This window comes from Artemia sp. Qi Xiang Cuo, chromosome 3, assembly GCF_049724085.1.
Source record: "Artemia sp. Qi Xiang Cuo chromosome 3, ASM4972408v1, whole genome shotgun sequence".
Lineage (NCBI taxonomy): Eukaryota > Metazoa > Arthropoda > Branchiopoda > Anostraca > Artemiidae > Artemia > Artemia sp. Qi Xiang Cuo.
The window spans coordinates 79375135-79397193 of record NC_142796.1 but is presented as its reverse complement, the minus strand read 5'-3'; the positions used below and the strand labels follow the sequence as shown (position 1 = coordinate 79397193).

General features: G+C 35.3%; 2 protein-coding genes across 4 annotated transcripts in view; one reads left to right on the top strand and one right to left on the bottom strand.

Annotated features, from left to right (window-relative positions):
• Positions 1-4474: 4474 nt before the first annotated feature.
• On the top strand, positions 4475-22020 carry LOC148954582 (brachyurin-like). The gene is made up of 7 exons (XM_089086614.1): positions 4475-4599; positions 9132-9282; positions 11486-11651; positions 13631-13800; positions 16665-16763; positions 18657-18796; positions 21771-22020. The coding sequence occupies exons 1-7, from the start codon at positions 4561-4563 to the stop codon at positions 21945-21947; spliced, it is 942 nt and encodes a 313-aa protein (XP_088942740.1). The 5' UTR covers positions 4475-4560; the 3' UTR covers positions 21948-22020.
• Positions 8443-22059, bottom strand: part of LOC148954581 (protein-lysine N-methyltransferase EEF2KMT) — a 100349-nt gene continuing 86732 nt past the window's right edge. Inside the window, exon 8 of one of the 3 annotated variants that reach the window (XR_016141534.1) lies at positions 8443-8780. The gene's annotated coding sequence lies outside the window, so the exon portion shown is untranslated. Of the gene's footprint in view, positions 8781-12776; positions 12817-22059 lie in introns of those variants that run through there. The other 2 variants (XR_016141536.1, XR_016141535.1) reach the window with 2 other exon arrangements.

The following is a 22059-nucleotide window of genomic DNA, read 5'->3' as shown; positions in this document are numbered from 1 at the left end:
CTTGGTTTGTGTTCCCTTTCAATTTTGTCGAATTACTTGTTTTAAATAGCAAAACCATTCTGTAAGAGATTAAAGTAAAAGAATAGGTTTTTTTTAGGAAGTTGATTTGTCTAACCATGGTATCCGAAGGTGCCATTCTGGGAAATCCCGTATTTAATCCGGAAGTGCCATTCTGGGAAATCCCGTATTTTTAATTAAGCATGCATGCACTCTGAGCTTCCTTAATACTAAATTATTGAATAGTACACATGGGCGCCAATATCGGGGGGGGGCGGGAGGCCCCCCCTCGCTGAACGATGCTGCCTTATTTTTATATTTTTGTTCTGAGATTCCTATTATGTAGCATTAAAAGTGCCAATTAGACGAGGTTTGCCCCCTCCCCCCCCAGGAATTCAGCTTATGGGCGCCCATGATAGTACAGGAATATTTATTTTTCACATCAGGCATTTTATTGAAAATAGAATCGCAAGTCTCCTAAAAGTATCTGAAAATTCAGTTTTAGTAGTTGAAAACTTAATTTACAAGTAAAAATTAAAGAGGTTAAAAGCTGTTCAATAACAAAATCATTCATATAGAGTTAATATTTTAACAAAATAAAATTTATTTTGTTTATTTTCTTAATATTTTATTTTATCTGAAAGATTGCATGAAGTTAAGCAGAAACTGAAAACTACACGGAAACCAAGCATGGGCGTCCATAGGCTGAATTTTAGGGGGGGGCTTACCTGGTTTAATTGGCACTTCCAGTGCTGTATAATTGACATCTCAAGACAAAATATCATAGGCAGCGCGATAGCGCTGCCTGAGTAAAGAGCAATGTGGGCAAAATATATTATTTAGTTTTTTAGACCAGGGTACTTCTTATAGAAAAACATCTCATATGACCTTCAAAGAGAGCCCATGGAAGGCAGCAAGCTCCCCCTCCCCCGCGTCAACCGTTTTCCCAAACCTACTAGGTAAAAATTTTTAGATAGCCATTTTGTTCAGTCTAGTTTAAACGCCCGGAAATAATAACTACGAGGGTGACAACCTCTCCCCACAACCCTCAGAACAAGGTTTGTAAGTTATGCCCAGGGGATATAAGGTGTTTATAGAAAGGATGGTCGTATAAACCTCAGAGGGGGGCTCATTTGATTGGTAATCAGAAATTCTACTGGTCTTTTTAACAGTCAAAAGTGATTGGAGGTCAACCAGCCCCCCCCCCCCCGTACACCAATCATTTCCCCAAACACATTCAATCATAATTTTCGAGATAGCCATTTGTTCAGTGTAGTTGAAAGGTTCAGAGACCTTTACCATCTAGGTTGTCAAAGAGCATAAATAGAATCTTTTGGGAATAATAGTAAGTTATGTTTTTGCAGATCGAATTGATGAGGTATAAGATTACATTAAAGAATACAAATTGTCTCAGGATCATAATTTTCTGTAAAGGTTTCTTCCAACATACAAACAACAAGCCAAACTATGGATTCTTATAGAAAAAAAAATCGAAAAGATATAAAATATAATTTTTTCATGAAAAAGAATGTCAATAAAAAACGAATAGAAATTAATCTAATAAAAACTTTTTCCACAAAACAAATTTTTCAAAAAAAAGCAAAAAGTTCCATTAAGCAAAAACTGGGCAGAAATGAGGTCAAATAAACACCCAAGCGTAAAACTATCACAAATCACTATCAATAAATAAATGAGACTCAAAACAGAAATTAGAAAAAATAGTCAAGTCAAACTCAAAACGAGCAAAAATTAACATTAGTATGGCTGATAACCCCCTTGCCTTCTCAAGACTAGAACATAATTTGCGCTTTACTGAAAAAAATATGTTTAAATGTTTTAATTTTTTTTTACTTAAATAAGTAAAAAAACTTTCACTCACTTTTTTACCCTTTTTTTATTTTAAAGAATAAATATCAGTATATTTATATTAAACTGACAATCCACGGTAATTTTATTTTTCAGTAAAGCCTAAGTTGCATTCTGGTCTTGAGAAAGCATGGGGGTTGTCAGCCCTAGTAATGTTAATTTTTGCTCATTTTGAGCTTGACTCGGCTATTTATTATAATTTCTGTTTATTTTGAGTTTCATTAAATTGTTGATAGTGATTTGTGGTAGTTTTACGTTTGGAAGATTATTTTACTTTTTTTTGCCCATTTTTGGCTTAATAGAGCTCTTTACTTTTCTTTGAAAACTTATTCTGGGGAAAAAGTTTTTAAATTAATACAAATATATGACACTGTCATTCAGCCAGGGGGGCTGGCACCCCCCCCCCTTTGCCCCCGTTATGGGCGACCATGAAACCAAGGGAAGAAGAGGTCGACAGATTCATATAAAGGCAAATGAAAACTGTGCTCAAGCCAAGGCCCCTCCCACCGACGTAAGTAAATTTGTCGCTGATATAAGTAAATTTGACAGTAATTATGTGCATTTGGAAACTGATTTTTGACCTCGTTTGTTAGGGCTAATTTCCCTGATCATAGCCATAGATTTTAACGAATTAATGAAGAAGATGCGGTTCAAATTTACTTCGGTGCCTTGATAACAAGTGCAGGGGGAGGTGCAGATAAGTGCAGGGGGAGGTGACAGAATATTTAAGCCTTTATGACTTTTGGTTTTGCACTGAAGCTGCAGAGGATACAATTCACTAAAAAGAAAACATCAGCGTAAAGAGCTAATAACAGAATCACTTTATTCATACAAGCTGTCACAATCGAGAATAATTTCCAACTAAATAATACTGATACTCAATATAAAGAAAAAAAATTACTAGATTTGTACTTATTAAAAACTGACGCATACTAAGGTATAAATGATTTTAAGAATCGTTTTGTTCAAACGATGGGCCGTTTTAATCTATCTTTGCATCTTGTATTTACTTTTTTCATCATACAGGGTGGTAATATATTTTGTTTATCGCTTTTGAGAAAAAAGTGGCCGAATTTTCAGGTCAAACTAAAGCGACGCACATTAGGAGACGATAGTTATAATGGAGATAATGCCCATTTATGGCCTTTATAAACGTCACAGAATTACTTTAGTAGGTCTTTCATGTAATAACTCGAGTTGTTCACTTGAGTAGCCCATGTTACTGACTTGCTTGAAATTGGTCTGATGTATTTAAGCTAAGCCTGTAACAGTTGTGAATGAAAAACCAAATCAACGTATTAAGATAAGAGTATGGATTGCATAGTTTGCCGTTTTAATCGTGCGGCATGATGGAAACAAATTTGTCAGGTTTTCTTGGCTTTAGATTAGTTTGACACTTTTCTGTTCCCTTAATTATATGAGAGATTCCGCCCTATGTTGTAATAATTATTCGATGCTGGTTAAATTTTTAAACACTCATTTAAGATTTATTATAGGACAATTTATTTTTGTGGAGATCAAACTTTTCAGCCAACATTCAATTTCTATTCTTTTTATTACCACTTTTCGCACCTAACTGTTAAAAACCTACAAAATTTGTTTTGATTCTCTGCTTTTGTTTTCCTTCTCGGAAGAAGGCCCTGGTTTCGCACATGATCGATCGTCATGTATTGTTCGCAGTTAAACCGCTCGACTTTGTCCAATTTACTCTTTTTTGCAAGTTGTTACAGCACCAAGTGGTTGAGGTCAGCACAGCTGCGCAAGCTCCTCCTCCGTCTCAAACTATGCTTTCCTCTTTGCACGATCTCATGAAGTTTGAATTTCCTTTAAATCATTTTGTACGAACTCTTTCCACCCCACTTTGGGACGACGTACTTTTTGTTTAGCACAAGATGGGTGCTCGAAAGTACGAATTTTGGCAATATATCTTCCTTCATCCGCAAAACGTGTCCTAACCATCTCAATCTTTCTCTAATTGTACCCCTAAAAAGGGATACAGAACCAAATTTTTCGTACAGATTACTGTTGGAAATGCGGTCAGTCAGACGAGTACCCGAAATAGTCCGTAAATAATTCTTCTGGAAAACATCTAACAAATCCTTCTTCGTCTTTCGGAGCGACCACGATTCAGAGCCACACTTGACCATTGTCATCACTTGTTTCTAATCTTGGTACGTAAATTGTTCTTCCTATTCTCCAAAAAAAATTTCCAGCCCTAGGCCTTGGTTATCCACTTTTTATAAAACCTCCAAACAGTATTCATTTTGTAAATATTTTATCTAAGGTACTCAAATCTTTTGGATCCTCCAATTCTAGGAGAGTTTTACCTTGATATTTAATTCCATACTTTCCCATAGCCTCTACTGTGTTCCTTAAAACATAAACAGACGAGAAAAAACTCTATACAAAAACAAATGAAAACGAAAGAAACGCACATCTGATAAACTATACCCGCTGTCTATTTTTCCTTTAAAATTTTTACTCTAGGATTATAAACAGAACAAAATGCCTCAATCCTATTTTGAAAATTATCAATTATGCAAATTTGGTCTTCATTTCCTATCGGAACAAAGTTCATTTTCATTTATTTATCCATGTTCATCAACAAACAAAGGAATTGCCCTCTAAATTTAGATGTTTATAAAAGAAATTGTCGACTAAAATTAATATTAGTTTCTTCTTGGAGCTTGAATAAAAATGTTGAAACTCTTCCTTCTGCTTTGCGTTTCGTCCCAGGTATTTGATTTTGTTATGATTTTTTTTTTTTTTTTTTTTTTTTTTAGTTCAAAGCACAAACAGACTTTCCAATATACCACTAGTCCTTTAAGTATTTAGTTTTAGACATTTTTGAACCTTCACTTAAAGGCGTGCATAGGTGACTTGATGATCCGAGCCCCTCGGGGGGGTATGCTTCCAGGTAAATGCGTGGCACAAAATAAAGCCATTTCCAAGTTCTCATGCCCAAGATGCTTCTTTATTAAGCAAACTATATATCTATATGTCTTGAAAAACGGTGACAGAAGAGAAAGCTATTCAGAAAACGGTGATGCTTCCAGGTAAATGCGTGGCACAAAATAAAGCCATTTCCAAGTTCTCATGCCCAAGATGCTTCTTTATTAAGCAAACTATATATCTATATGTCTTGAAAAACGGTGACAGAAGATAAAGCTATTCAGAAAACGGTGAGCGGATGTACTTGTAGAAACTGGTCATTTATTAGCTCATGCTGTTAAATATAGAAATTTCTCTTTGGCTGTGCTACAATCAGTTCCGCTAGCTTAGTTCCAGATCTACTGGCGTGGTGTCAACTGCATCTTTAAGAAGCAATGAAATTGATGTCATTGTTATTATTATAGATGCAGTAATAAAAATAAGTCGAGGTTCACCTCAAAGTCACATCAGCCAGTGGCTATTGCCCTCCCCCCCCGGTATATTAATTTAAGGTAGGGCTCGAGTCTCCTTTGGTAGTTTCAAAATGTCCAGCATGGTTTTCTCCATCCCGAGAACAAAACCAACTTTGGGCAGGCTGCACCCGCTTCGCAAAAAGAGGCGAGAATCATCCACTGCTCACCAGCCATCAGTACCAAGTGGCACCTGATCCTCAAAATCAGTCTAGCAAGAGAAATTCCTTGCACAATCAGTTCTTTCTCCCATCTCAGATTGTTCCTCAAAGGATCTTATGTTGCGCCACGGTCGGCGGTTTGTATGTCCGGGGAGATTGACCCTCAATATGATTTTGGCACTGTTACTGGCTTCAATCACATCCATTCTCTGTAGCGGGTTCCATAAAATACCGTGACTCAAAGTCAGGGACGGGGCAAGTTAGCCAGTGGCTGGACTGTGACTAAAATCGGTAGTAGTATGTCCCTTTTAGTGCCTACTGCTCTCAGTGGCACCCCGAGAAGGTTGCCCCACTATCCCCTAAAAATAATGCTGGTAACAGAAAGTTTTAAACATTTTATAACAGAAAGGTTGAGATCCATCAATAGTTCGAGAGGGAGGGAGAGAGAGAGAGGGACAGGAAAGAATAGAACTAAAGCAGATCACTCTAAAAATGTTTATGCTTTTAAAACGATTTGGGCAAATGGGCTAACGTCTTACAGCAGGATTATTAGCCCTATTCTTTTTTGTAAAGATCAGAGGGCATTTGACGTAATCAGGGAATTCTCAGGAACTTATCATCGCGCAAACAAAACTTTCCGATAAAACCTTATTTTCGGGTTTTTGATCTAACGATACTGAAATGCATTTTTTTCTTTCTTTTTTTTTTAAGAAGAAGAATAAGTTTATTTAACAAACAAATTACATGAATAAATAATTTTCTAAACTGGCCGACGGGGAGCAGGGCTCGATTTGTCGGCGAAAAACATAAAAAAAAATATGCCGAAATAACAAATAAAGCATATCAATAATTAAAAAAAAAGACAAACATGTTAGGAGATAACAGAGGAGGCCACCCCAGCGCGAAAACACCACAACAAATTTGCAATGCGAATTTGCAACAAATTGCATTGATAAGCTCATTTGTCGATGAGTCAACAAAACTGACTTGTTTTCTTTTGATTTTCTGTTCTTTTGCCTGTATAACCAAGCAGTGAAAATACATTTCAACATGAAATTTTCTAAAAAAAGAAGAAGGAAAGTAGAGGATTTCCACTAAGATTCTAAAGTTTTGATGCAAAACTTGCATGCCAACATTTGATATTTAGATTCTTCCCCCTCCCCATCGAAAAAAAAATACTGTCAAAGTCTAGGGGGAATTTTTGAGAACAAATAGGAAAAGGTTTTCCGACTGACTTTTTATTTTTATCGACCCCCTCTCCTATCTTTATTAGCTATACGATTAGGGCGGTTTTAATTGACTGAAAAGAACATACGCAGAGAGTAGAACTTTTGGACCTCCTCCGCCCGAAGGTATTCTAACGATCTATTACATTTTTCCTATCATTCGCCTATTTTTGATTATTTTTTTTTTCAAATACTGTATCCCCCACCAGATGTGAATTCACGCTGACGTGCCTGGCTGGTAATACCGCAAGATCTATGGACCGACAATGACATTTTAACAGCTATCAAGTCAATATTTTTATATCCTTAAATCTGTTTCATTTTACGAATAATATTTAGGTATAAGTAAGTAGAAAACAGAGTTGGTGGAGTTAATAGGATTTTAACAGTGATTTTCACCATCGATGCCACGATTGGACTTACTGTATTTTTTTTTATTACTATTATTGTTATTATTATTACTAACAACACACAACGAGAAGGGTAAGGGTGTTTAGGAAGCCACGCCCCTCTACCCTGAACGTTGCACTTCAAGTCATGAAAGTTGAAAAAAGAAATGTTTGCCATGTATACCATCTTAAAAAACAAGATGGTGCACAACAATTCTGCTAAAAGGGATTACATTTCCCTTTCAATTGAACGAGCTTTTGAAACAATTCGCCTATTTTTGTGGGTTTCTTTTTTCAAACTTGTGCACCCTCTCTCCCGAAATAGACTTGTGCGTACGATCCTGATTGGCAGAACTTTTAGATTGACTGACCAAAATTAATAATTTGGTAGATGTCACACCGACAAGGTCATCTTCTTTTACGAATCTCATTCACCTTATTAGTGTCAATTGCTTAATTCTATCACCATCAATAAATATCAATTCTATCAGCGTCAGTAAAATTAGTTTCAGCTTAATAATTTTTAGCATAATCAAGACTGCCCCCCTCCCCCCTTAGGGGCAACCTAGTCGAGACCGAACCCTAACCCATAGTAACCGAAAATCTTGAGAAATGTTTCGAAAAAACTGTGAGGAAGAATCACCATTTGAACTCAATTCAGGAATTTAGAATTATCATTAGAAATTAAACTACACATTTTAAGTTGTATTGTAACAAATATTCTTCTTCCGTTGTTTTTCATGAAGTAGCTATCGTATAGATTGGCTTGATTTTTTTCATTTTGATTCCATTCTTTTTTAAGTTGTTACGGTTTAAATTCTTTCTTTCTTAACATTGAGGACATCTTGTTGTATACAAACGAAATATCCATTTAGTTATTCAATTTTTTCTTCCTATTGGTCATAGATTTATTGTTTTTCAAGATTTTTGTATCGCAGTGCATTGATTAGTTTACATTGATTCTATATATTGGTTCGACTTTAACTTTTGATTCTTTTTTTTATTTTATAGTCCTTTTTTTTAAGCTGGTGTGGTTGAGATTCGTTCTTTTTCGGTGCTGAACTTCCCTTGTTGTCTACAGGGGGGATATTCGTTTGGCTGTTCTTCTTTTTCTTCCTAATGGCCATAGACCCGTTGTTTTTCAAGATTTTTTTTTCTTTGTTAGGGGAGGCCAGTTTGCCTTTAGATCTTTAATGTTCTCCATATTAATCACAATGAATTACAATAGAGAGGCTTACAAAACAGATGAGCTATGGAATATGAACTTTCAACGTCATTGAGAAAATGTCTTCGAAAAATCATCCCTTGCGTGACATTCGCTAAAAAAAGACAAATTAGACTTGTAACATAAAAAGCTTTATTTCGACAAAAATTGCTTCTTTTTTGAATAGGAGGCTGGATAACATAAATAAAAATAATTGTCGACCTCATACCTCACAGTCAACACTTCGAATTCAGATTCGACAGGCATCAGCATTGTTTGTTTATATTTTTTTACCGTAACATCATCACTTATAATACTAAAAAAGCAACATAAAATGAAACAGGTGTTGTTTCAGAAAGTTTCTAATTGGGGTAAGTGCTGACACTGTTTTCAAATCGGTCAAGAGGGAAGTCTACGGTTATCTTTTTTTTTTTTGAGTGGTCATGAAAACCCTAAATTTTGCCTCCAAGCTCAAACTCAAGGGCCTGAAATTCAGAGACCAAATTGACTTATTGAAGATATTAATCATTTCAGACCTAAAAAAAGAAAAGAAAAATGTTATATATAGTTGTTTGCACCTGACCGTTTTTTTAGAGGGGGGGGGGGGGGAGGGTCACGACTAACATGCTTTCAGTTTCAAAATTTTCCATATAAATTTGTGGGGAAATTTGAAAACAAAAGAAATTACGTAATCCCAGCCGCAACGCTAAGCTGAGTACTATCTAATTTAATAAATTGGGTATACCTTTCTGAGAAATAAAACCAAAATCTATGAAATACTTCAATGAGCATACAGACTAGCCCTAAAATAGCTTTCAAACTAATAACTCCATTTTAGGTATTATCTATTTGTATCGATTAGACGATTACCGTCATTTTGATTTCAGGCGTTTGCGAGGGACTTCGATTTTGATTTCGACAAAGTTCCGTCTGTAGAGCCTATTGTTGTTCCGAATTACAACCCAAGTGCTGTATACAATCCCGAAATAAGGAAAGAATCCGTTCCAGAGTATAAGAAAGGAACTAAAAGTTACAGAGGTAGATAACAATTTTCAAAACTAAATTAACAATTTATCGGTTCTTCTATATCTCAAAAGGACTACCTCTTTTTATTTAAGGGGTTTCTCTTTTTATTTAACTTTTAAACATTAGTTTATGTAATAATGCAGTTTCGCTCTGTTCTTAAAAAAATGTAAGAAAAAAACTAGTTCATATTATTAATGTGGCTTCATTTAATGTTAATGTGAAAGTGTTTCAGAATCTAATCTTATTTAATTGGTGAAAATTGGTTTCAAAATTCACTTTTTGCCAATCATTTTCCACGTGTCATGCTTTTAAATAATTTGTTCTGGTGCTTAAAAAAATTTATAAACGACAATCTATGTGGAGAGAAAGGATGAAAAAATTGTGGAAGCTGTGTAATTCCACGATTAGCCAAAACTGTTCAAACAATTCTACAGCCAAATATTTGCGAAAGCCAAATTTAGCCAAAGTTATATAATTAGCCAAAACCAATAAAATTTCGATTACATTAATAAAACCTATAAAAGATTATTAAAAAAATATCTACCGATAAGAAATAAGTAAGAATTAGTTTGTTTTACAAATTGTCTTTAGAGAAGGAAAAGAATAGCATAAATACTGAATCTTTGTATGTGAAGGTGTTCCTTCTACTTTCTCAGGAAAAAATGATAAATTCTTCTTGTAGATTTTTATTCTTGACCACATGCGCAGAGGCAGATTTACTTCATTAGGAGGTGGCAGAAACCAGACATAACGGGAACACCAAATATTTCAGGACCAGTGGCTGAAAACTATTTGGCACTTTATGTAGTCCACTATTTACCGAAACCGAGCCGCATTATTCAGCCACATACTATAATTTTTGTATTAATTTCAAACTTAAATGATTAAACAAAAATTAAATTCATTAAATCTAAATTCAAATCTAAATTTTAAATATGTACTTAAGTTCAATTTAAATTCATTAATTTATTAATCATTAAAAAATACTTAAAAACTACATTTTTACTGTGATACAAGAGTCGGAAAAGCTGATTGAGCGTCTTTATACAAAAGAGAAGTGAATAAAAAGCGGCCAATTGAAATTATTCATTAGCAGGCTGGTTGCCAATAAATTAGAAAGGATACAAAGCTACTAACATATTAAGACGTATACAGAGCTGAGACGATAGAGGACCTGATGCTCATTACCAGAAGTTAGTTTTCAATTGCAGCTTTGAGCTAGAATTTACTTTCTAGAAAATTTACTGTCCAAGCAGAATTTACTTTCGGTTTTCTTACAACGCCTCTAAAAAGTCGAATTTCACAATACGGACTGTACACCAGACGACCTGGAAAAATACTGCTTTTGACTAATTTTTAGCCCCGGTTACATGGAGAGGGGAAATATTGGGATAGATTTTCCAAAAAGGCACCAGCTTTGAGAAATTTTTGTTTTTCGTGCTAATCATATTTTCAGCTGTCTCAAAATTTTGCACTCTTTGTACATTTTGGTCTTTCTGGAAGGCGAGGTCCCAAGATAATTCTCCTTGTGCAAATCCATGACATAAGAACTGTTTATCTCTCATTCTTAATTGGTAATCCATGAGTTGTTACAATATCCCGGTGGCTTCTCTTTAAAACTGAATTAAAAGACGTCACGTTTTTTTTTTTATCAAGTTGTCATCGTGTTCTTAGCCTTATCTGCGCTTTATATCTAGCCTGTGTGGCCTTAGAATTTATGTAAAAAATATTTTTTTAATTTAAATGGAAACTTCGAACTTCTGACAAAAACAGAACCAGGAAGTTAATTCAGGATTTACACAATTTATTCAATTAGTTAGAATTTCCATTTTTTTCAATTGTTTTAATTCAAATGGAAACTTAAAACTCTTGATAAAAAGAAGACAAGGAAGTTAGCTACACATTGTTAGTAAATCTTAAAAAACCTATAAGTCTTCTCCAATCAAATCATAGCCAAATGGCCAATATAGCCAATCATAGCCAATCAAATCATAGCCATAGTAAATCTTAAAAAACCTATAAGTCTTCTCCAATCAAATCATAGCCAAATGGCCAATATAGCCAATCATAGCCAATCAAATCATAGCCATAGTAAATCTTAAAAAACCTATAAGTCTTCTCCAATCAAATCATAGCCACTGACACAATTCTTAAATAAAAACTGTCACTGCCCTGGGAAAAGCCTATTTAAATTACTTAAAAATATTTACTATAGACATCTGTGGCTACCCCAACCTTGAAGGGAGAATTACAAATGGTGAAGAGACCTTGCCACACGAGCTTCCATGGATGGTTGGTATGTTCATGGATGAAGCATATTTCTGTGGTGGTACTTTGATCAGCGAAGAATGGGTTCTTACAGCTGCCCACTGCGTCGATGGGTGAGTTTTTTTTAAAATAAATAATCTCTAGTTTTTGTGCTATAAAGTATTTTAACGGTATAGTCAGGGAAATCTGACCAAACAGTCGTCATATACGCGGGACTAAACTCATCTCTTTAGAAGCCCAAGTTACTTATTTACGGTTAAAAATACTTTTTAATGTTAGGGAAGGTCCTGAAACTAGGGATGAACCATAGAGGTCTCATTCTGTAGGTTGATGATTGGTTTTATTTTTGTGCATGATATTAAGCGCCGTCAATTTTCGTTAATTCCTAGTCTGTAACCAGTGTAGAAGTATAAGTAGTCATTAATCTGTAAACAGCAGTCTGTGATTTGTAATTAGTATGAACAAAATATAACAAAGGATACGCATCAACTTCAGTAGCTCTCAACTTTTCTAGACGGCTAAAACCAAACTCGAGAGTAAAGAACAAAAGTAGTTTGAACGATGAGAACTACTTGATGGAGTAAACTCTAAAATAGAAGTCTCCTGTAAAAGGGAGTTAGGGAAGAGTAGGTGGAACATTTCATAAAATATTTTCAGAATCCTAACTAAATATAAGGGTAGAAGTCTTGTGGTGGCGAAGTGGAATTTATATCTGCTTGGCAATACAGAACCCAAAGTTTGAACTCAGTTGCAGCATTGCTTCTGTAGGGCCCTCAATCTGGTGCCGGTGATGAGATTATGCAAAAAAGCTTCCATAATAATCCAATCAAGAAGAAGAAGAATAAAAAAGGATATATGTCCTACAGTGGTGCAATGGGATTGATCTCTTGTCAGTAATAGGGGGAATAGGAGTTCGAGCCCATTTACAGTATCCCGTCAGCCTAGAATTTGATTTCAGTGATGAGCTAATGCAAACATTTCTCCATAACAGTCCAAACAAAGAAGAAGAAAAAAGAGGATAGCTATTTATGGTAAAAGGAAAAATAAGAATTATTTAAAATTTATGTTAGTAAGAAAGTAACACACATAAGTAATGAATATATTACATTAGTAAAAATCTAGATAAGCAACTTATATTTTTCTTAGTATTTCTCTGGGGCTTGTAGTCCAAACCTGCCGTCGCAAGGGGCTTCTTCCTCGAGAAAAGGAGTCCTCTGAGGTGGGTATAGCGAACAAAGTGATTTAGCTTTGTGGTGATTGACCTTAGTCGGCTGTGTCCTGCAATGAGTTGTTGCTTGTTTGCAAATATTTTCAGTGTCTGTTCTGTTTTATCGTCAGTACTGCATTTAGTTCTTATTATTACCATTACCAATAATTTCCAAATTAACTCTGAACTATTCTAATCAACATATATTCTTAAAATTACGAAATAAGATGGAGGACCAATGACTCAAAACTTATGGGATTCTTCATTAAAAACAAGAAAAAAAGAGATTTCGGCGATAAATTCTAATGTAGTTTTGTAAATGAGTTGCTCATTGAGTTATGACGAGTTACTTGACAGTTATAGTGGGACCATATTCCTCTCATTAACAGAAATAATGCACTGAAGTAAAGATGTGGCAAATGTGACAGTCTTTGGAAAGAAAAAGTGTCTAAAACTGCCGCTCAAAATAAAACAAATCATGAAATTTTTTAAACCTTCATTTCTATTTATTAGAAGTTTCCAGAATTGAAGCCTTTCTGAACAGTAAAACATAAAATACTGACTGATGTAATCGAAACTACAAATTTAATTTAAACCACACAAAAAGAAACAAATTTAATTTAAACCACACAAACAGAAACAAATTCAAAATAATTAAAGAATGCTTTTATGCTGGAATTTAAGAGTGTACGGCTCCACTTTAAACAGTCAACTGCCATTAATGAAAACACAAATTTAGTGTAAACCATTTAAGAGGCACAAACTTCTAAAAGTTTCAAGCATTTGTTTTTTTTCTAATGTTGAAAGTGAACACTCGTACTCGCAGATTTTTATGGTTGTTTTTGGGAAAGCAAGCTTTCTTAAACGGTTTATTTTTAACTCCAGATTTTACAACTGGACCCTTAACATTGGTGCACACAGAATTCGAGATGAAGAAGAAGATGGAAGAGTCATTCAGGTATCTTATTACACTGTTCCTCATTTCGATTGGCGACCACTGCTCATTCAGAATGATATTGCTCTTGTTCGTCTTGTAGAGCCAGTGACATTCAACGGTAAGTATTTTTCCGCTTTCAAACTGAAGGAGCTTTTTACCAACTTTCGAAGCGTAAGCGTGAAACTGACAAGTTGGTCTTTTCAAGGAAGACCATTTTTCTCGCACAACTTTTTTCAGAGACATTTTGAGTAAAAAAGTGAGGCCTCAAAAAAAGAATTTTTAGACACAAATTTTCTAACTGTCCGTAAGTCTTCAGACCAGTACGGAAGGGGGCCAGTTGATCCAAGAGCCTTTGTTCATTTGAAGGAATAAATTTAAATTAAGCGTCCATTATAAGTGGATAGGTGATGGCAGGTATCCCCTCTGAATACTGAAAAACTTAGTTTAGAATCAAAGATAACATACACACGATTACTTAAAAAGAGTATGAAAGCAGTGGAGCATCTCTCTAGAGCAATATCATTCAAATATTTGACATCTAAGGCACCAACCACGGAAACTTGATTTTCAAACCTTGTTTTTCGGAAGTGACTGAATTGAGCTGACTGGTTGTAGAAAATAGGGAAATGGCTTATTGAGACAAGCATATGAATGCTATTACGTAGATAATTTTGGTATTTTCGGAAATATCTGGTATTTTTGTGAATTTCTATCACTGTTATCATCATCACTGTCTATTAAAAGGATTTTATCCCTATTTGAACTTTTATTTATCGTAATGCTATTACTATCATAAGAAGCACAAAACACCACACCTAAATAAAGTACCGTTATCTGACATTCTGGAAAAAAAAGACTCCAAATTCTACAAATTTCCCATAAGACAAAAAAAAATAAAAAATGATGAGATATGTATTTTATTAAGAATATTGAGTGCTTCTTTTGGCTACGCAAGCACAGTAGCGTCAATTCATTAAAATTTAGGGGAGGAAAAAATACATTTGTGAAATCTATGGGAGGGGGGCGGGAGACAAATTTGTCGTTTTTTTTTAATTTTTTAAATGAAAGTACAAAAAGGCAATTCTATTGAAAACAACCCCTCCATTGCCGCCACTGTGCAACAAATATGACGAAATTACCATAACGAGTAGCGTCTCTCATATTTAGAATGCCTTCTGTTTTGTTTTTTTCAAGTTTTAGCATTGTGCTTCAGTTTCATGCGATTTTTTAATTTAACACAGCTAAAGTTTACGAAGTATGGAAAATTTTGCAACAAAAATGTTAATTTAATTGCTGATTATCTAAATGCATTAGAAAAGGTGAAAATTAAATCAAAACAAAGTAAAGAAAATTAATTAAAATAAGTAAACTCCAACGACAAGGATATAAAACGTATTTAAGCTTAGAGGTTAAATAGACAAGGATAGCCACTGAATAAATAACTGAGACCAGAATAAACCCGAAAAACCCACAGAATTTAAGATTGGCAAAATCTGGACTCGCAACCTATAATACATTATTTTAAGGACCCCGCACCGCTGCCTCTCACTTGGGACTTCTTGGAGCCAGTAACTCATCAATTCATGAAATTCATTTCCATTATCGTAAAATGATCTGATAATAACAAACAAGGAATATAAAACATTTTGTTTCGGACCGATGCTCCCGGTCTGGCCGAAAGGCTGGAAAAGAACCAAACACTGAAAAACTTCAAACCGAAATATTAATATTAAAACTGATAAATGAAAAACGAGAAAAAAAAGTACAATTACTTATCTTTACAACTTAAGCCATTCACAACTTACTTATTTCCAAGTAGGTCTATAGGTAACTAAATTAAATCATTGTAGATTATACAGGATTCAAATTTCTTTTTCTGAATGGCTGCTTTATTAGCCCAGTTGAGGAGCAATGGTAATGAACTTGGGGTCCAACACATTCTCAGAAACAAGGGAATCAAATGGGAGGAATTAGTAGATTTACTAGCACATAATGTAGCAAGTATCCCACAGACAGGTCATCCTTGGACGTGGAATATTCAGAACGCTTTTACATAAAACCACAGGGAAAAATTTTGAAAAACAACTGCTCTATGTCCAGTAGGAAGAAAAATAAGAAAAATTAAACGGAGATTTCGTCTGTATACACCAAGACTTACTTAGCGTTGAGATAGAAAGAACCCAAAACTATAACAGCCAAAAAAGGGAGAAATTTAAAATCAAAATAAATATAAAAAAGCATCGAACCATAATTGTGTAGCTACCTCATGAAAACAAAATCATAGAAAAAAACCCAATGTAGCTACTTGTCTTAGTACTTAGTATTGTATCTAATATAATCCGTTGGCGATTTTGCGTGACCGATTTCCAATGTTTGTCAATAGGTTACTATTTTAAAATAATATCATAGATTGAATCGATATTCAAACCAACTGTATCTCTGTTGCAAAATCTGCAAAAGATGTTTTTCTTTTTATTTCTATGGCTTTCATAGCCTATCGTGTAAAACCTTTATCATTGAAAATAGATATCACTTTTACAAACTGTGCCAACACAACTGCGCACGCTCCTCTACAGCAAAACTGCCCTGACGACTACAGATGGGATATAAAAGGTAGGAGATGCTAAGGTGTGGTGAGATGGTTGTGGGTCTCCACTCTACTGTAAGTTCCTTCCTCCGACCCTATTCACGGAAGAGAAAACCTTCTTATGCAGCTTCATAGTAACATCAGAATGGACCTTTCACTCCTTTGGCTAACAAATAGCGTTGACTCTGATCGGTGTTATAAATCTTACATCGTAGTATGATATAAGAAGGAAAAGGTGTTAAATTGTTCAATCGTCTTAACCCCTGATCCGATTTGATTTTTAATTTTGATAAAGCTTGGCTACATATGCAAAATTGTATTATATAAAACGTTATTGTGCATGCTGGTGGGCTTCCCAATTGTAGTTAACATGATTTAATGGTTAATTTTTTCAGATAAGATTCGTCCTTCATGCCTTCCTAGAAGAAGTCAAGCTGACGAAACATTTGCAAGCCTTACTGGTACAGCTAGTGGATGGGGAAAACCAGCAGATAGTAAGTGATTTACTCTAAGCGTTAAGTTCACAAGGAATATGAAAACACATAGTGAAAGTGAGAGAAAGAAAGACAGAGAGAAGGAGAGAGAGAAAGAGACAAAGAGAAAGGAAGAGAGAGAGGGAGAGAGAGAGAGAGAGAGGGAGAGAGAGAGAGAGAGAGAGAGAGAGAGAGAGAGAGAGAGAGAGAGAGAGAGAGAGAGAGAGAGAGAGAGAGAGAGAGAGAGAGAGAGAGAGAGAGAGAGAGAGAGAGAGAGAGAGAGAGAGAGAGAGAGAGAGAGAGAGAGAGAGAGAGAGAGAGAGAGAGAGAGAGAGAGAGAGAGAGAGAGAGAGAGAGAGAGAGAGAGAGAGAGAGAGAGAGAGAGAGAGAGAGAGAGAGAGAGAGAGAGAGAGAGAGAGAGAGAGAGAGAGAGAGAGAGAGAGAGAGAGAGAGAGAGAGAGAGAGAGAGAGAGAGAGAGAGAGAGAGAGAGAGAGAGAGAGAGAGAGAGAGAGAGAGAGAGAGAGAGAGAGAGAGAGAGAGAGAGAGAGAGAGAGAGAGAGAGAGAGAGAGAGAGAGAGAGAGAGAGAGAGAGAGAGAGAGAGAGAGAGAGAGAGAGAGAGAGAGAGAGAGAGAGAGAGAGAGAGAGAGAGAGAGTAGAGAGAGAGAAGAAGAGGAGAGAGAGAAAGAGAGGGAGTAAGAGAAGAGAGAGGGAGAGAGAGAGAGAGAGAGAAGAGAGAGAGGGAGAGACTCCTTACGCTAGATTCAGAAACGTATCGTTTTTTATGGCATGTCACGATTAAAATACAAATTAAAGTATATCTTTTTGTTGTGATATCCTGTCACATATGGTAAACTATTCGACCGTATCATACAAAACTCACCACAGAAGGCATTCAATTTAAAAAAAAACATAGACAAAACTATAAATGTTGGACGTGACGCATCAAACGGCGTTAATAGTCAATTTATAGCAATAGTCAGACTCGTAATTACTGGTCACTTTCATACGTCGAGATTTGATATACTAAAATGAAACTGAAAAATATACTTTGTCATTTTGTATGAACATTGGCGCGTGTTTGGCACATCTCACGTCGAATGATTGGCCCACTAGTGTACCCCGTCAATGCTAGAACACTTTTGCTTTTTTTCTGCAGAAGCAACTGTAATTGCGGCAAAAACAGTAAGATATGTTAAAAATAGGAAATACTTGGGATGTTGTTTCAACCTTCTATTGGCTATAAAGGAAAGTGAGTGAATACAATATTGAAATTTCATTCCCAAATGTACTGTACAGAATATGTTACGTTACTATCTTCATAATCATCTTGACAATTGAGATATTTTTTCTATTTGTGAACAAGTTTTGTACTACCCTCTTCTTAAAATACAACCATCCTGTGTTTAAATTATTAAGACAAGGTAAACTTTATTCATAATTAATTAAACATAAAATGAATACATGGTACTGATCCCCAAAAGGTTCCAAGGTTTGTAAAGTAGGGGTAAGATATAAGATTCATTGAAGCACTAAATCAAAAGGGAAAAAAGAACATAAAAGTTAATTAGCAGATTCTTATTGTCAAATCTTGCAACCTCTAAAGAGAGATTTTCAAAACAGAAGAAAAGGCTTGCTGACTTCAAGAAATTTTCGGATCCATGACAATTGCCTGTCCCCACAGTGCCCATATAATCCAATGAACCCTTAAACATTTTAAACGAAATGTTTTCAATGTCTTAGGGCATAGTCCCTACTTAGATCTCAGTGAATTCAATCTCTTAATGAATTAAGGGTGAATAAGGGTGAATTAAGGGTTTTGTTCGAAATGTAAAAAAGTTCTAAAAAGAAAGTGGCACTGTATAAATATAGATATAGAAAATATATTTCATTGCTGGCTTATATGCTCTTGCAGATGTTACGTCAATCTCTGAAGTTTTAAGGAAAGTGTCAAATCCCATTATGAGCAACGAAGATTGTTTTAGAATTTATCAGGATGTTATCCAGCCAACTAACATCTGCATGAAAACTGTTGGAGGGGGAAGCACCTGTTCAGTAAGTTCCTTTCTTCTATTTGATCAATGAGTAGCAAATACAATAACGTAGATTCAACGTAGTAGAAAATACAATCTTCCTGTCTAAAATGGAAGGATACGTTTTGCACTTTTTTTCGAAATGCGTTGGAAAGTGAAAAAAGTTCTTCTAATAAATGTTTATACATGTATTGGGTGTATAGTACGGGTGTCACCACTTATTAATACAAAAATGGCACAAAAAGGTTGGTTGCTATGCCACTTACTCGAAGGGGAGAACCCCTTGTCGGCCCAAATGTTAGTGGGATTCCCGCTCTTACCCCAACGGTTCCGTAAATAACGGATTTACTGATAGGACCTTTTCTGGCTCCCACCAGTGTTCGTGGTGTTTAGCCGCTGACGGTAATACCGGTAGGCCACAACGCCACTGGCGTAGTAATATACGGGTGTCACCACTTATTGGAGGGGAAAGCCCCGGCCCCAAATTATAATGCTATGCCCGTGTCTACCACACCGGTTCTGCAAATATCGGGTTTGGTCATACCCGATTTACAGTACACCCTATCCCAGGGTATGATAACGCGATCGAGTGGTCAAATGGCCACATTCTAAAGCCAAATGTACCCGCCTTGGGTTACGGCTAGAAAATCTTTTAACTCTCTCTTTGGAGTTAGCAAATCTTCCTGTCAATATAATAATTACGGTACCTCGTATCTCTGTTCCTACCCTGCCTGGGATACGGAAACTAGTACACAGTTTGTAGAAAATACCTTACTTGTATTCTTCCAAAAGGGTCACACATAACAACACAAATATCCTTCCCCAAACGGGGTCTAAGCGCACACTAAAAAATAATAATATTTTTCACACAACTATTCATAGGGGTGGACCTCCACTTGGCCCAGCCAATCAGCTACATCCCCATTCAAAACCAATTCTACCTCTTAGATTTATCTTTCAATGACTCCCAAAGCAGGAAGTATAAAAAAATAAAACTTAGTTCAAAACTTACTTATTGCGACACCTCTAACTTAACAACGAGAATTTAACCAGCCTTTTAAAATTATACTATAGGCAAATGTAATAAAGAAAACGAAAACAGTTCATTCATCTGAAAGGAAAAAAAACAGGGATGGAAACCCAACAACATGTATCAAATTTGAAGTAGTATATTTACTTCATTTAAAGTAAAAAATCCGGCCATATTTTGAACGTACTAAAAGTTGCCCTGGACAAAAAATAAAATGTCGAGGTTACATTTGACAAAAAATGTCAAACGACTTATATTTTGAAAAGAGGACTATAGATTATTCAGCATGAACTATGAGGAGTAAAATTTCTATTAGAATCACGCAGTTATCTTTTTAAAAGACAGAAAGAACTTTTAAAATGTAGATTACTGCGTAGATTACTTTACCTTTTTTTTACCTTGAGAGTCACCATTCATTGACCAACTTTTAAAAGAGAGGTTTTAACTGAAGCTCCAACTATTTCCAGGTGTGGGTTTATCAATTACGCTGTCACTAGCTTTTCGTATGTTTTACTTAACTAAAATTCTTATACATTAAGCTGATGTAACTGTATCTCAATCATTCAAGGACTATTACAGGCCTTAAATGCTACCCTGAATCCATGACTAAGCAGCCTCTATGGAGATTTCCCTTTAACCGAGTTTTACTTTACTTAAGGAAAGCGACGTTAACTAATGATCTCTAAGAAAAATTATAGTGAAATACATTACTAGGATTTTAGATCCTATAGTAAAACATTATTGTTGAAACAAAGTTTAACATATTTACACAACGCTAACTTTGTATTTGTAAAAGAAAATGTAGGATGTTTTCTAGAAACTTAATTTTTTTCTTTTGTATTTTCATTTTTTTAAATGAAACAGATGGGAAATTTAACAAAGGAGTAACTTTCAAAGGGGCAAGGGGGACTGCTTCCCCATAACCCAGTTTACCCCCCCCCCATCTGAAATTTACGTCTCTAAAAATATTGTCTAAACTAAGATACGCCTACATAATTCATGTATCCACAGAAACAGATCAGTTTTCTTTAGTATACCTTCGCCTTAATGGTACTATATGGCTCATTTCTTTTCACTTGTCTTGGGAAAATTGACTCCAAATTTGCCCCCCCCCCCAGGATTTTGACAAAATTGCGCCCCTGAGAAGGAAGTAGACTTTCAACAGTTTCAAAACTTCATAGTCAACAAGCAGCTATGTTTAAAGACACGTCAATAATGTCTACTTGACGCATAAGCTTCTTTTTTATAGATATCTCTATTTATGCGTGCTTAAGAAGGTATGCAAGATTGTACAGTTGAGATTTACTAGGCAAAGTGAAATGCAGTGTATACCCACGGGTGGAGTATACTTTTTCACATTATACTTATTCAGGTCACTTGGAGATTATTAATTTCTTTCATTATTTATCCCCGAGCTTTGCCAAACATGAAGTTTCCTTCGAATATTCTTCAAGTTATCAATTCTTCATTTCACGAGACAAGGTTAATTTAAAAAAAAAGAACAAAATAAAAAACCTCTTGACGCTCCAGAATCAAAAGAATGAATCATGTAACGAAACAAACTAAAATTGATTGTTGTAGACAAAAACTAGACGATTTAGTATCAATTGATTGAATAGGATGAGAGGTGGAAGTAACAAAGTTCATTCAGCCACCCATAGCTATAGTAAGGTGGTTTTCCAACTTACAAAGACCAATCCAAAAACCTCCAATACAGTCACAAAATCTGAAACATAGTATGTTAGAATCATGTGCCTATTTCAAGTAAGGCTATCATGCAACTACCATACGTATGGAGTTTTATCCAGTAAGTTCCATTTTTCTGAACATTTTCCAATACTCTTCATTTACGCTTGTCTTAAACTACGTCAAAACTTCTTAAATTTCTACTACGTCAATCCAACCTTTTTAATCCATTCGGCCTACATTAGTATTACAAATGTTTTAATTTTGCCATTTTGTACAGGGAGATTCTGGTGGACCACTAGCCATCATGGAAGAAAATGGCCAGTACACCCAAGTTGGTGTAACCTCATTTGGCGTTAGCTTTGGCTGTGAAGTGGATGCCCCAGCTGGATTCACAAGAGTGACCTCCTACCTAGACTGGATTGAAACTATAACTGGAATTATGATTGACCCTTGAACAAATTTTTATGCTTAGGCAAATATTGTATAACTTTTTTGAAAGAAGAAAATAAAAATACTTTCAGCTAAAATAAGCGTAATATATGGTAGAGTAGAGAATGTTACGGTGG